Raw genomic sequence first — 14,457 nt, forward strand, 5'->3', positions numbered from 1 at the left:
TAGGATCTAATTTCTCAAATAAAATAAGTATGTTTATCAGTATTATAATGAATGTGAAGCACACATTTTATAGTGAATATAAAAACCCGATGTTAAATGGGTAATTTTGTTTGTATATACCTATTGTACTTTGAACTTGGAGCAACTTTAATCTATCTCTGAACTTCTCTGAGATTGATTAGATTTATTATAAATAAAAAAACCTGTTAAAAAAATTTTTAAAGATAAAACATATTAAATATTTTTTAAAAATTAGCCTAATATTAATTTTCTAATGCGTTTGAAAGCCACAAAAGCGTAACAATTTCTAATGAAAGTGTACATTTCATTATCTGAGCCTTCTTCTATTAAAAAATTGTAAGTGGAATTAAAAAAATGTTGTCATGTTTACATTATGAAAGAGAATGTAAATCAGAATAGGCAAAAGAAAATAATGCTGTTAACTTGTATTTTGTAATTGATTGAACTCAATGCATAAAATAATGAATTAAAATATTTTCAAGTTCAGTCATTATGGAAAATGAAAGTCATTTAGACATTGTTATTAAAACCAAATCTTCTAGTAAAGTACAATTAATAGTTTCAGACAATGTAATTCAAAAAATTTAGATAGTTTTGACAGATAAGTTTTATTTCAAATGTCAATTTTCATTTTTAGTACTGCGAGTCATTTAAATTATAAATGAAAATTCAAAATTCACAAATTCACAATTGCTCTCCATTTGTGAAAGCTAATGATTGCTACACTAACGAATTGAATATCTAGTCAAATGAGACTTCATTTAAAAATATATTATGTGTTTTCCTATTAACCTACTATTAGAGATAGAACGGTCTCTAATGATTACAGAAATCATGGTATTTATTTGTATTCATGTTTCAAAATGGTTGGATCTCTAACTAGTGAAATCTCAGAGGCACACCGTACTTAATACTGGTTCAACACTATTTCAAATTTAACTTGTGAAACCTAATAAATGAAAAGAAATATTTATATTTGATAAAACCACACTAAAGAATAAATGTAATTCATTTTTATATGAGTCGAGTTCGACAAAGACGCAGATGTTTATTTCATTGTATAAAGACATATCTTACATATCTTACATTGTATAAAGACATAAAGTATATCTTACTGTATTTTATTAAAAAAATATGTAGAAATTGAACAGTGTGTATGAACTATTTAATGGTAGAATTTAGAATTCTTTTTTCCATCATTTTCTCACGAAAGTATTTTCGTCAGTTTTTCATTTCAGAAGCATTGAAACACGATATTACTTATATTTTTTATCGTAAGTAGTGACAATACAATCAATGAAGAAACAGAAATCTGAAAACATTTATGAACATTAGCGAATATGAAAATTATTACAAGGATTTGGAAGCTATCAGAGGTATTATTTTATAATGATGCAATCAATTTTGAGAACAGTCTGTTAAAGAGATGGTGCAATTACAATATAAAATGCGAAGTTGGAATAAATTGATAAATTTTCATCTTGATATTGGAAAAATTATGAAATAGTAAAGTATACGAATATTGTGATGGAATTTAAAAACGTTTTTAAAGTTGGTTAGAAGAAAACTATTCTTGTGCTATTTACAGTTTGACTTGGGACTTTTACTGTCACTGTTGGAAGGTTTCTTGTTATTACGGTATGTATTTTTAGGTATTACTAATGTATTGCAAAGCCTGTATTATTCGGATAATCATTGCACGCTTAGTTAAAGAAATAATGTCCTCCAACATAATATGAAGCAATTTATTTGACTAACGCTTTCAAGTGGAAATTGCCAAAGCGATAAAAAGAAATGTAGAGTGAATAAATGGAGAATTGAAAGAGATGTAGTCATGTTTCCAAGCCTTTTTCAAAAACGTGCAAAAATTGCTTATGATTCTTTCACCACTGACCTAATCTTTCTCATTAGTATAATCATTTATGAATTAACAAGTGCATAAATTTTAATAATATTTGTAAAAAAACTCTGTAATTTACGCTATTTTTTATTGGTTTTTAAAGTGCATGTATATTGTAAAGTGTATGGGACTCTATGTTTGCTGCATTAAAAATAAACATTATAAAATTTACCTTTAAGTGTTGCGTTGAAAAAAGGAATGAAACGCATTTTTTGCTGCTGCATGAAAAGGCGGTTAACATTTTAAAAATATCTTTCATTTCTTGTACAAGTAGCAACATTATAGTCTTTCTTCTATTTATTAATATATGCAGCAAAGACAACGACATAAGCACAAACTGGCAGCGATTGATGTTCTTTATCAGTTATAAATGTTACCCAAAGTAACTGAGCTAAAATTCTATGTAAAAAATTGCGAGAACTAGAGATTTATAGCAGTAAATTAATTTAAGATGCTTTTTTTACTTTTATGAATATCTTTGGCAAAAGCACTTTAATGTTCGAAAGGTTAAGGATATCGATTCCAAATGCAGCAGATAATATGCAAGTATGATAATGCAGTATAAAGATGAACTCAAATTCATTTACAATAAAAAGTATCGAAAATGGTTTTGTGTTTGCTCTTGATTTCTTTTGAAAATAAATAGGTCTGTTTTATTGACGGAGCAGAATTATTTATTTTTTCATGACGAAATATTCACAGCAGTTTTCATTTTCTATTTTGAAGTGCTTTCTTCGTTGCACTCTTAAGCATTTTGTTCATTTTGTTTTAAGTTTCATAGCAAAATTTGTTAATGCTAATAAACAACTTATACTTTCTAAATGCAAGTATTAAGTCTATGCTCTTTAAATGCAGCTGATTAAAAAAATACTTTTCAATTTCCTGTACATTATATATATCAAGAACTTTTGATTGAAAACTCTTGATTGAAAATTTATTCAAATTACAACAAATTCATTTGATTATGTTTCGTATAGACGGATTATTTTCAATTATTGAAACAAAATGAAAATATGATTATGTGTTTCGAGAGGCGTTTTTGTTACAAAATTTTAGTGGCTCGATAATGTTTTGTAAAGCACATTTTATTTGTTCTGTTTTGCCCTTAAATGTTCTACTAATTTTTTAAACATCCCTTATTTAAAATTACCTGTTCTTAATGAATTTTGATTCAGTTGCACTGTTTGAACAAAATCCTTTAAACTGTTCATTATAACCTTTTTAAATCTTTTCTGTGCATAATTTATCTAAAATGAACATTTGTTTCATTCGAATTGCATTAGCTAATACATAATGTATTTATTGTATTTGAATATTATTATATATTTCAACTGGCTCTTTTGTCATAAAATAATATTTGAATGAAATTTCGCAGAATGCTTTTTATTTACTTTGTTTTGTTACTGTGCTTTATTAATTAAAAAAAATTCATATTAAGAATAGCTCAGTTTTTTAATGATTTTCGATCGAATTTCAATTTTTGAACAAAGTCCGTTAAATTATCATTATAATATTTTTTAACGTTTTTCTACGAATAATTTATCAAAATTAAACATTTGTGTTACTTGAATTGCACTTGCTAATACATAATGCCTTACAAATGACTAGTGTTTGGTTTAATATTAATACTAGCCACTGGACCAACATCTTCTTTTCCTTCTGTTTGTTATATAAACAGGGTGATTATATTAAAAAAACTATCCCGATATATGATATTGTAACTACCATACGATTCTGAGAAACGGAATAAAATTTTGCTTAAAGGAATTTTGAGATAAGTGCTTAAGAATCTTATGAGAAAAACAACAGCTAAGTTCTAACAGTCACCGTTGCAGTGACAAAATTTCAAACTTTTCTATGGAAACATCAACTTTTTTCACTGTAATATGTTCATAGAAAAACTATAATTAGGGTTGGATCGATACTTATAGCATGAAAATCACCAACGCTAAACAGACAAAGGCAAAAAGGGAAAATAACCAATGACAGCAGAGAAACAACAGAAAAATAAAAATAATTGTCTTTCAAAAATTTTCTACTTGACCTACTTCCACTATGAAACTTTGCATGCAGCAGATAGTGCCTAGAACCAAAGCACATGCCATGCGAAAAGAATCTGCTGATTTTCACGTCTCTGGTAGGCACACCACAATTGTTTTCTCTTTTCATCTTAGTCTGTATAGTACTGGTGATTTTCCTTCTACGGATGCCGTTCCAATGCTGTTTATTGTTTTCTGCTATGGAAAAAACATTACAATAAAAAATGATGTTGTCATAGATAAGACATAGAATAGGCAAAGTACTACATCTTGACTACATTCAGGCAACTATGAAGCATTCAGTTAGTGTTATGATTTGGTCATGCATGTCAGCAGACGATAGTGGTCTCCTTCATGTTATCGAGGGGACATTAAATGCAAGAAAATACAATGACATTATTCTAGAATCAACATTTACACAACCCATCACTGATCTATTTCCCAACAACGCATCATTTAATTTTCAGCAGGATTCAACTCCTTGCTTGCAAAAATATCGAAAGAGTGCTTTAGTACAAATAGCATTGAATTGTTCTCAATAATTTTGAAGTCAGGAAACAGTCCGGACTTCAAAATTATTGAGAACTTATGGCACCATTTGAAAACTCTTGTACATATGAAGCGTTCGTCAAATAAAAGAGAATTAATTGAGGTTATAATTGTTTCCTGACATCCTGTAATATCAAAGGAAGAGCTTAAAACTCTCGTCAGCTCAATGAAACATCAAATTGAAGCTGTAATAAAAGCCAAAAGCCTCCCTACTAAGTACTGATAACTCACTGAAGTCATCAGCATCTAATGTATGTCGATAATTATTACCACTCAACTTTTTTTTGTATTTAAAATATTTGAATTTTGCTTTTTGTATTGAAATTAGCATTAAATTGTCTTTAAAATGATATGTAAGAGTTTGCATTCTGTAAAACGTTACATTTTCTATAAGCATACAAAGTTAGAAAACATAAAAATTTCTGAAAGTGTCCACAATTTTGGCCATCACTGTACTTCTATTGAACAATTTTTTTATACTCAACACATAACATTTTGCAATTTCCTCACCTAAACCTCAACTTTCTAATTAATTGTTACTGTAAAGTTCCTGGATAGAAAAATATTTCTGGTGTTAATGTTTGACATATACCTGTTTATATTTGAGTTTCCACTCCAGAATTTGGCTGTAGATTAACATAGAGCTTCTACATTCACAGTGTCGTTTTAATAGATTAACTAATGAACGATGTCAGGAAAAGGCACTATATAAACGTTTTGATCTCAGTGTCTCTTTTCATATATCTCTAATATATTACCTTCTAATATTATCTCTTTCGGCAAATCGGTCTCTTTCGGCAAAAAAAGTCTGTATGTTTTTAATGCCAAGAAATCAAAGTAAATATACCTAAAATAACTTCATTTACCAAAGAAGAATTTGCAGATGGCGCTATTTGAAAACAATATTTTAGGGAAAAAGTTTTGAAAACTAGATAGATTTTTAATTAAAATCCAGCTTTCTCTAGTTTCTTGATCTATTTCAAGTTTCTTCAGGGAGTTGGATATGTTAAAGAATGGAATAGAATGAAGTCAATTTTTGGTTATTAGGAGGGCAATAAGAGTTGTCATAAATTCGGACTTTATACCGCAGGGCGGGAATGTTAACCATCGGGGTAATTAGGTTTTATTGTTATCATATCCTCCCTTTTAGTTTTTAGTTATAGAGTGAAGAACAAAATGCAGGAATATTCTGTAGATTTTCTTGATTAGTTTGGTACAGAGAATAAAGCGATATTTTTAGTTAAAATGTGATAACATCTTCAATAGTAATCCATTCATATTATTTTTTCGATTTCACGACAGCTTCGTTTTTTCTTTCCAAGAAATATTTGAGCTTCCTCGAAACCAAATTATTATGCTATTTTTTGGTATAATTTTGCTGTAAGGATTTTATTGGCTATTTTATGAATAACTAACTCTCTGTGATTTGAAAGATAAGATTTTTAAGGCTTAAAGAACAAAACATTGCCTGGCAAAATATTTTCTAAGAAACATGTTTAGCTAGTTCGGAAACAAAAGTTTGTTATATTTGTGAACTGATAAATTTTAACCTGGCTTTGTCGATTATTCAACGAATATCTAAATAGTTTCATGTACAGTATAATGGCAATTATTGATTCACCAACTGCTAATTCCCTGATATTTTTTCATATTGTATGAAAGATTATTCTATATGAAATCTAATATGTTTAGCAACCATTTTCATTATCGAAATTTGATAGATTATCGAACAAATTCCAATTAAGATATATTTTCCAATTTCCTCTCAGACATAGATTTCGACATCTGAAGGAAAAAACATGAATAATAGATTGTATGAAAATCTATATCGCAGTGCACTCAGACATGAAATCATCGCGTGATTAAATCCACCAATTCGTGTTTAGTGTTCCATATTTTGTGCGCAAATTTACCTCGGCTTCAATCGCGAGCAGACCCTTCTAATCACGAAAAGCTGGAAATATTTTAGGTTTCTTTTATGGTTTACCCCCTTTACAATCAATATCTGTACAATAAAAGTACATGTACAATCAATTCAAGACTTAAGTGCAGAAGTACCTAAGAACTCAGTCTTCCTTTAACGCAAAATCAAAATTTTTATCCTGTTGGTCTTCTAATTTACTTTCAAATTAGGATTGTGTTTATAAGTTGTTAGATATGATTCTTACTATGCATTATTCAATAAAGTGTTTTCTATCAGTCGGAAAAAATTCTATTAAATGTATGAAAAATTCTTTATTACACATAGAAATTTGTAAGATAACGATAACATAAATCTGGAAATTGTTCTTCAAATAAACTGATACATTTTATTTGACTCCTTATTATCATGAACATAATGTTATTTTGGTTTGATGTTTTTGAAGCAATAAATTACACGGTAGAAAATTGGCCATTTATCGCTTTTGAGGCATCAATTTTTCGCTTTTAAGTTTATTAGAAAATGATAATCAAGGCTGTCATATTTTGGCGATTTATCGACAGTAAAATGTTACACCTTGGCACAAATGTCCGCCAAGTACCTGATTTTCCAGTTTGGCCAATAAAGGAAAGATCATAAGAAGTTATTGCCCGAAGAAGCACAAAGAAGAAAACGGGTAACAACACGGAATATATATATATATATATATATATATATATATATATATATATATATATATATATATATATATATATATATATATATATATATATATATATATATATATATATGTCGGTACCAATTATATATGTTATAATGATAATATTAATATTATTTTTTTAAACTTTCATTTCAATTTTTCTAGCTATCAAAAAAAGTTTTGGCGCTCGAAACTTTTTGAGATTTAAGGGGGGGAAAAAATCAACGCTTTTCTAAAAATTAACGATTGCACAGTACAATAGTCACTTGATCATTTCAATCCAGTTTAAAACGGATTTTCACACACACACACACACACAAATAATCTTGAGTAAAAAAAGTTTGGAGCTTATTTGATTTTGAGATTTAAAAAAAACACAACAAAACCATAGTTTTTTCTAAATATTGACGCAAGTGTAATCTAATAGTGACGTGATTGTTTCAAACCAGTTTAAACTGGTTAATGACTTAAATTAATTAAGAAAACAATGACTTAAAACTTGTAATATCCTCACATAATAATTTGATTCAATTTCAAATTTCATTTTTTAGAAAAAATTTAATCTGTAGGAATGATTACGCTGAAACGTTTTCGCATGTTGCCTATTAAAGGTATTGTCTCTCAGTTTGAACCCAAGAAGCTACATCATATATTTACTGTCGCGATTTAACATTTTTTTTCTTATTTACAATCTTAAGCGCAGTTTCTATTTCCCAGCTGGCAACATTTCCACCAAAAATAAATCAATTTCAGCGTTATCAAAAAATCGTTTGGAACTCTATACAATTCTTTAAAAATACTTTTATTTCAATGTTTTATGTTTTTCAATACTTTGTATGTAAATGAGTTGTTATTCTTATTACTTATATTAAATATTAAATGTTTCTTCACCATGGTTTCTCTTCGAAAACAAACTCAATTCCTAAATCTCTTAAAATTTATTAATACTCATCTTTTAATCCATTCTTTGACGCATGCCTTTTCGCACCGTTCACCGTTTGAGCGTCAGTATTCTCGCTGTGCAGTTAAACCATTATTGCTAGTCTGAAAAAAAAAAAAAAAACGATCAATAAAGCTCGAATTTTTTCTCTAAATGCTTATTGAAGAAGGATTTTAAAGCATAGATGTAGACAAAAATATTTATAGTTTCTACAGTGTGCAAACACTGAATATTCAATAGAGGAAGACTCAGTACAGATCGAAATGTTCTTTATTGAAGTGGGGAAATTCTGGAGATAAATGACAAATGCAAGATCATGACCGTTGCTGAAAGAGTCAAATGAATTTATGGCATTGACTACTATTCAAATTAAATGTCTGAATGTGATTCTTATGCAAATTAAATGTCCTTAATTTGCATAAGAATTTTCCTACATTGCATATAAACATTTGGTAGTCAAAATTTTAACAGGTATTATTATTTTTTTCTGTTTTCTTCCTCCAAAACTCGAAGTACATTATGAAAATGGATTCTACATGGTTCTGAGTATGGTTATTTTAATTATAACCACCGTGTACTTGTGCCTTAAAGAAAATTTTCCAATTTTATTTTTGGTTCTTTTTTTCCAATACTTAAATACTGTCGTTACTTTAAGTTTTGGACCGCGGTAGTCTGGTAGTCAGGTTTCGACTTGAGATTCCAATTCCACTGAGGAATCGTCGTGTAAGCTGGTCTGGTGCATGTTAAATCCATCAGAGCCAAACGTCTTTCCGCTGATGTTTTCTGGAAGTTTGGAGTAGGGATGACGAATATTTTCAGAGCGGTTATTACGTAACCAATATCAAAAAGTCACAAATACCAGTGATCAATACTTTTCAAAGAGGGGTGTGATTCAAATCCTTCATACGATCTTACTGATGATATTTCGATTACAGGTTTTGGATCACGATAGAAACTAACAATCGATACGATATCACTGAAATTTGTCGGAGCGGTGCGATACGATCTGTCCAATGGAAGCTCTCGAAAGAAATCTGTGATTGGATTGAAAAGTGAACGGACCGGTTATTGGAATTATCGTATCGTATCATTGAATTGCATATCACTGAAATTTATCGGAGCGAGGATTTCACCGGAAAGTGCGAGGTTTCACTGAAAAGTGCGAAGTCACTGGTCCACTTTACGGGAGTGACCGCTATTCGTATTTGATGATGCACTATTCCATACAGATCATTTTTAATTGCTCCTGACATGATTGACTTTGATTACATGTACTCATCTTTTCCAGAAAATGGTTCACTCTAATAAATAAATAGTTTTGAGAAAAAAATAAAATTTAAGAAGCAAGCTGAAACAGATAAATTAATTCAATCACACGTTAATTAAATTAGTAAATTAAGTATTAATTACAATTAATAAATTTTATATTTAATATTAAGTAATAATTTTTAATTAATAATATGATTGAAATAACAGATATTTGGAACGCATATTTAAAAATAACAATAGCAATATTATTTCTTATTCAAAAAATCGTGGATTATGCATCTCTAGTTTGGAGGGAAGTGCAAGCTCTGACATCGTTCTCGTCCTCTGACCGCGGTTCAAAATTGCCTGGTACGTCCCAAAAATAGCCCTAGTATTACTTTAAAACGGGACGTTAATATGAGTGAACTGCACTCTGTATGGAATTTTTTACTGAGTAAATTTCACCTACATTATTTAAATTATTTTTATATTTTTCTTTCTTTAATATCATTGGAATAATTTAAAAACTTCAATACGGAGAGTGAAGAAAAAGTAACTTCCGTTCCGAATATACTGTAATATATTTCTCTGCCATAATATATCCTCATTTAAACCCAAGTATTCTATTATTTACCTATTTTTGTAGAAACCATCGAATTTATATCGAAAAAAGAAATCTGAAGGGAAATTCGAATCGCTAGTTCGAAGTATCATAACATGATAAAGTTTTTGGCTTACGTTTTGCCTTTTTTATGATATATTTTTAAGCATTTATTTTTTATTATAGTGGCAATGAAAAACATGCATAAATGATTTTGATATCGTTGCAAGACTCGTGTGCATAACCGCTACAACTTTAGCAATAAAAAGTTTCTTAAATAAATTCACAAATATTTAATTTTTTTTAAAATTAGAAAAAAATTTTATTATTTAAAAGCCAATTTTTTTCCAATTATAAAAATTTATCCATTCTTACATTTTAAAAACCCAATTCTTTTAAAAGTGTAAATGCAATGATTTCATGCAATAATATGCTCCTAGTTATTGAGTCAAATTAAAAATTTAATTAATTTTTAATGATAAAAAATGAATAAGAAGATAATACTAGTTAAATAAATATCAATTGAAATTTTTAAATGAACCTTTCGCAGTGAGCATTTGATATTCAAAAGTAAACTGTGAAACAAATTTATTATCTTAGATGCTTATTGTTTTTTTTTTAACATTTTTTTATCTTGAATGATACATTTCCATCTTATTATTTGCGGCTTGTATCTAGACTGTTAACACTATCATGTTACAAATATCATTTATATTTGTAACATGATAAGGTTTATAGTCTAGATATTGTAATAGATACAGTTTAGATATTGTGATATTTGTAACACGATACTGTTTACCGTCTAGACTATGCGATAGTAACCAAAAATATCATTTATATTTGTAACATGATAGTGTTTATAGTCTAGACATTGTAATAGATACAGTTTAGATGTTGTGATATTTGTAACATGATTCTGTTTACAGTCTAGACATTGTAATACATATTAGATATTGTGATATTTGTAACAGGATTGTGTTTATAGTATAGATATTGTAATAGATACAGTTTAGATATTGTAATATTTGTAACACGATACTGTTTACAGTCTAGACTATGTGATAGTAACCAAAAAAATTAGCAACAACCAAATTATATTTTATAATTGTATTCAGTATCAATTTAAAGATTGGTCTGGTTGATTTGTCTTAATTTTTACAGCAATCTGTGATCTCTTCGCTTATTCGAGGGATCACGGGAAGCAAATGTCAAGTGTCTCCGTCCAAACAGAACGGAGCCGTTACAGAAGATACTGAAGTAAAACGAAGCAACAGCGATTTACTTTCGGTTTCTTCCAACGATGAACCGGTGAAGCCTTCTGGTAATAAAGGGGAAATATTTTTCTGGAGAAATTTTGGCTACGATCAAGAGGTGAGTGAACTATGATTCATATATTTATTATTAAACTAAGATTTTTCTAAGAATTTTCAAATTTATCAGATCGTTAAAGAAAACCCACAAAATATAGAAATGATTTGGGAATGAATTTCTATGTGGTAGCTCTAAAATCTCTCTTGATATTGAGCATCAATGACTACTGATGAAAAAAGAGGAGTGCGGTATCTTGTGCTGACGAATCAGATTTTGAAATACTTGGATAAATATGCTTAAGATTTTTTGATAATGAGGGAATAATTTTCTACTTGGTTGTTCTAATTTCGTTTTGTATAATGAATATATTAATGAATCCTTATAAAGGGGAATTGCGGTATTTTCTATAGGCCAAAGCAGTTTTGGAGCATCTAAGTCTGAGAAATCTATTAGCAAGATAGAAATCTTGATAAAGTGGGAATAAATTTCAATTTGGTTGCTCTAATTCTGTTTGGTATCACATTTCAATGAATCCTGATAAAGGAGAATCGTGGTACTTTCTTTGACCAAGGCAGTCTTAGAGTACCTAGGTCTAGTCAATTTAGGAACTAGATAGAAATCGATATTGTGCAAATGAATTTCCATTTGGCTGTTCTAATTGTACTTTGTATCACATATCAATAAATTCTGATAAAGGGAAACATTGATGAATTTTTTAATGGCGTAAGCAAGCTTGGATAACCTACATCACTATAAATTAGATATCTTGATATTTTTGGAATGATTTCCTTCAGTTGCTCTAATTCTATCTGGTATCATATATCAACGAATCTCGATAAAGGAGAATTGTGATATTTTCTGTTGACCAAAGTAATCTTAGAGTATGTAGATCTAGACAATCTAGAACCGAGAGAGAAATCTTGATACTGTGCGTCTGAATATCCATTTGGTTGCTCTAATTCTGTTTAGTATCAAATATCAATGGATCCTGATAAAGGAAAATTGTGGTATTTTCGATTGGTCAAAGTAATCTTGGAGCGCGTATGATATTAAGAGGTATAAGTCTTGATATTGAGAAAATGAATTTCTATTTACGTACTCTTACCACTCCCCGGGGACACCTCGAAATGAGGATGAGATGTTTCAGGTATGAGGGTTGGATCTCGCCACCCTGGAGGGTATAGGTGGGGGATCTGACTCCTGCCATCGATGACGGGACGTACTTCCTTCGGGGAGGGTTGTACCGTGGCCAGTGATGGCCCTTAGGACTGAACCACAGTTCCCGTCAGAGTTGCTGTTGCGGCGGTCCGGTCATTCAGTTTTATGGTTTAAATTCGTGTGCCTTCGTGGAGGGTCGGTGTGTCAGAAGGATGATTTACAAACTCTTACCCCACTTGCTGTCACATATCAAAGAATCCTGATAAAAGAGAAGTGCATTATCTTCTCTTTTCCAAAGAGATCTTAGAGCACCTAGGTCAAGATGAGATAGAAATATTGATATTGTGGGAATGAATTTCCATTTGGTTGCTCAAATTCTTTTTGGCGCATATCAATGAATTTTGGCGGAGGAAAAGTATATTAACTTCTGCTGGCCAAAGCAATCTTCGAGCATATAAGAAATTCTTATGAGATAAAAATTCCGATACTGAGGGAATTCAATTCTATTTTGAGACTTTATCCCTGCTTGTATCCTGATAAAGGAGATTTATAGTATCTTTTGTTGGCCAAAGAGATCGTGGAACACCTAGATCAACATGTGACTGAAACATAACTTTCAATTTTGAACATAGATTAAAAATAATAAAAATTAAATTCTGCTGCAATTAGTAAGTCATATCACTGACTCTCCGACCCGCCCGAAAGCACACGGATAAAGAATAATGACCTGACCGCCGCAACAGCAACATTGGCGGAACTGTAGTTGAGTCCTAAGGGCTATCACCGGCCACGGTACAACCCTTCCCGAAAGAAGTACGTCCCGTCATCGATGGGAGAAGCCCGACCCCCACTTTTTTGTGTGCTCTCCAGGATGGCGAGATCCAACCATCATACCGGAAGCATCTCATCCTCATTTCGAGGTGCCCCTCCCTGGGGGTTATGCTGAATAAGTAAAGAAGAAAATCAAAATCCAAAAGACAAATAACTGATGTGTTCACTAGATTTCGCATAAAAACTTTCCTCAATGCAAATCAGAGAATACTGTAATTTTTCCCCTTTATTTCTGCATTGTCCTTACTATATTCATTTGTCGCAATTAAATTGATTTTTCATTTATTTTAGTTTCTTATGAAGTTGATTTTTTTTTGTCTGATAAATAATCTAAAATCGCACCATAACTCAGTATTTTTGATAATTTAAAAAATGTCAAATAACTTTATTACACCATTTAGAATTATTTCTTTTTATAATTTTCATCGTATTAAAATTATAAAAATATTAGAAAGGAATTATTCATCACTCTGTTATTAGAATCTTAGATTAACTAGTAAATAAGAGTTATTTGGTAAAGGATTTTTCCATACTTTATATTAAGATTTGTTTAATTTGCTTTTTAATACACTATTATTTTTATTTTTACTATTTTAACTTTACTATTTGTGTTTGATATGCAATGATTCTTTTATGGAAATCTTTATAGTTTTCTTGAACTAATATGTTATTTGCATCATTCCATTCCTGAACTAACATTTGATTTAATTTTAACCAGCCTATTTTAGCGTATGCTTTGATTTAACTGTTGTCTGATATTTCTTTTTTAATGAATTTTTTAAAAAACAAATTATTAATTAATTCTATATTTCAAACGTCGGTTAAACTAGAATTGTTCAGCACTGCTAGTAACCAAAATCGGTGGTCAAATTACAAAATGAATTTACATACTGTTAAACAAACAAATAAATAAATAGATGTTTCATTAAGATTTATTTATGATTCTGTGAAGTTATTTGGAAACTTATACTTGGTAAATCTGATACCTGTTGTTTGGAATATAGTACTTGTTAATCTTATTTACACTATTTCTTTTGAAACACTAATCCTTAACTTCTTCAAATTAGGTAATCCTACATAAATAAATGTTAGCTACGAGACTGTTTGAATGTTTTCTCTTACCTATTTTTTTACTCCATACTTCTTGACTTTCTGAAGTGTTTGGTTTAGTTATTAATCTGGTTTAATTATTTTAACATCTAATTTAGAAGCAACTCATGTTCTATTATACAATGGGC

The 14,457-nt window shown here is 29.7% G+C and overlaps 1 protein-coding gene across 1 annotated transcript in view; it reads left to right on the top strand.

The window, feature by feature from the left end:
- LOC129972112 (transient receptor potential cation channel subfamily M member 2-like) overlaps window positions 1-14,457 on the top strand; it is a 141,613-nt gene that overhangs the window by 60,675 nt on the left and 66,481 nt on the right. The window contains exon 3 of the mRNA XM_056086102.1: window positions 11,081-11,290. Coding sequence (XP_055942077.1) covers window positions 11,081-11,290 — 210 coding nt within the window. The remainder of the gene's footprint in view (window positions 1-11,080; window positions 11,291-14,457) is intronic.

The sequence above is a fragment of the Argiope bruennichi genome, chromosome 6 (genome assembly GCF_947563725.1).
Source record: "Argiope bruennichi chromosome 6, qqArgBrue1.1, whole genome shotgun sequence".
Lineage (NCBI taxonomy): Eukaryota > Metazoa > Arthropoda > Arachnida > Araneae > Araneidae > Argiope > Argiope bruennichi.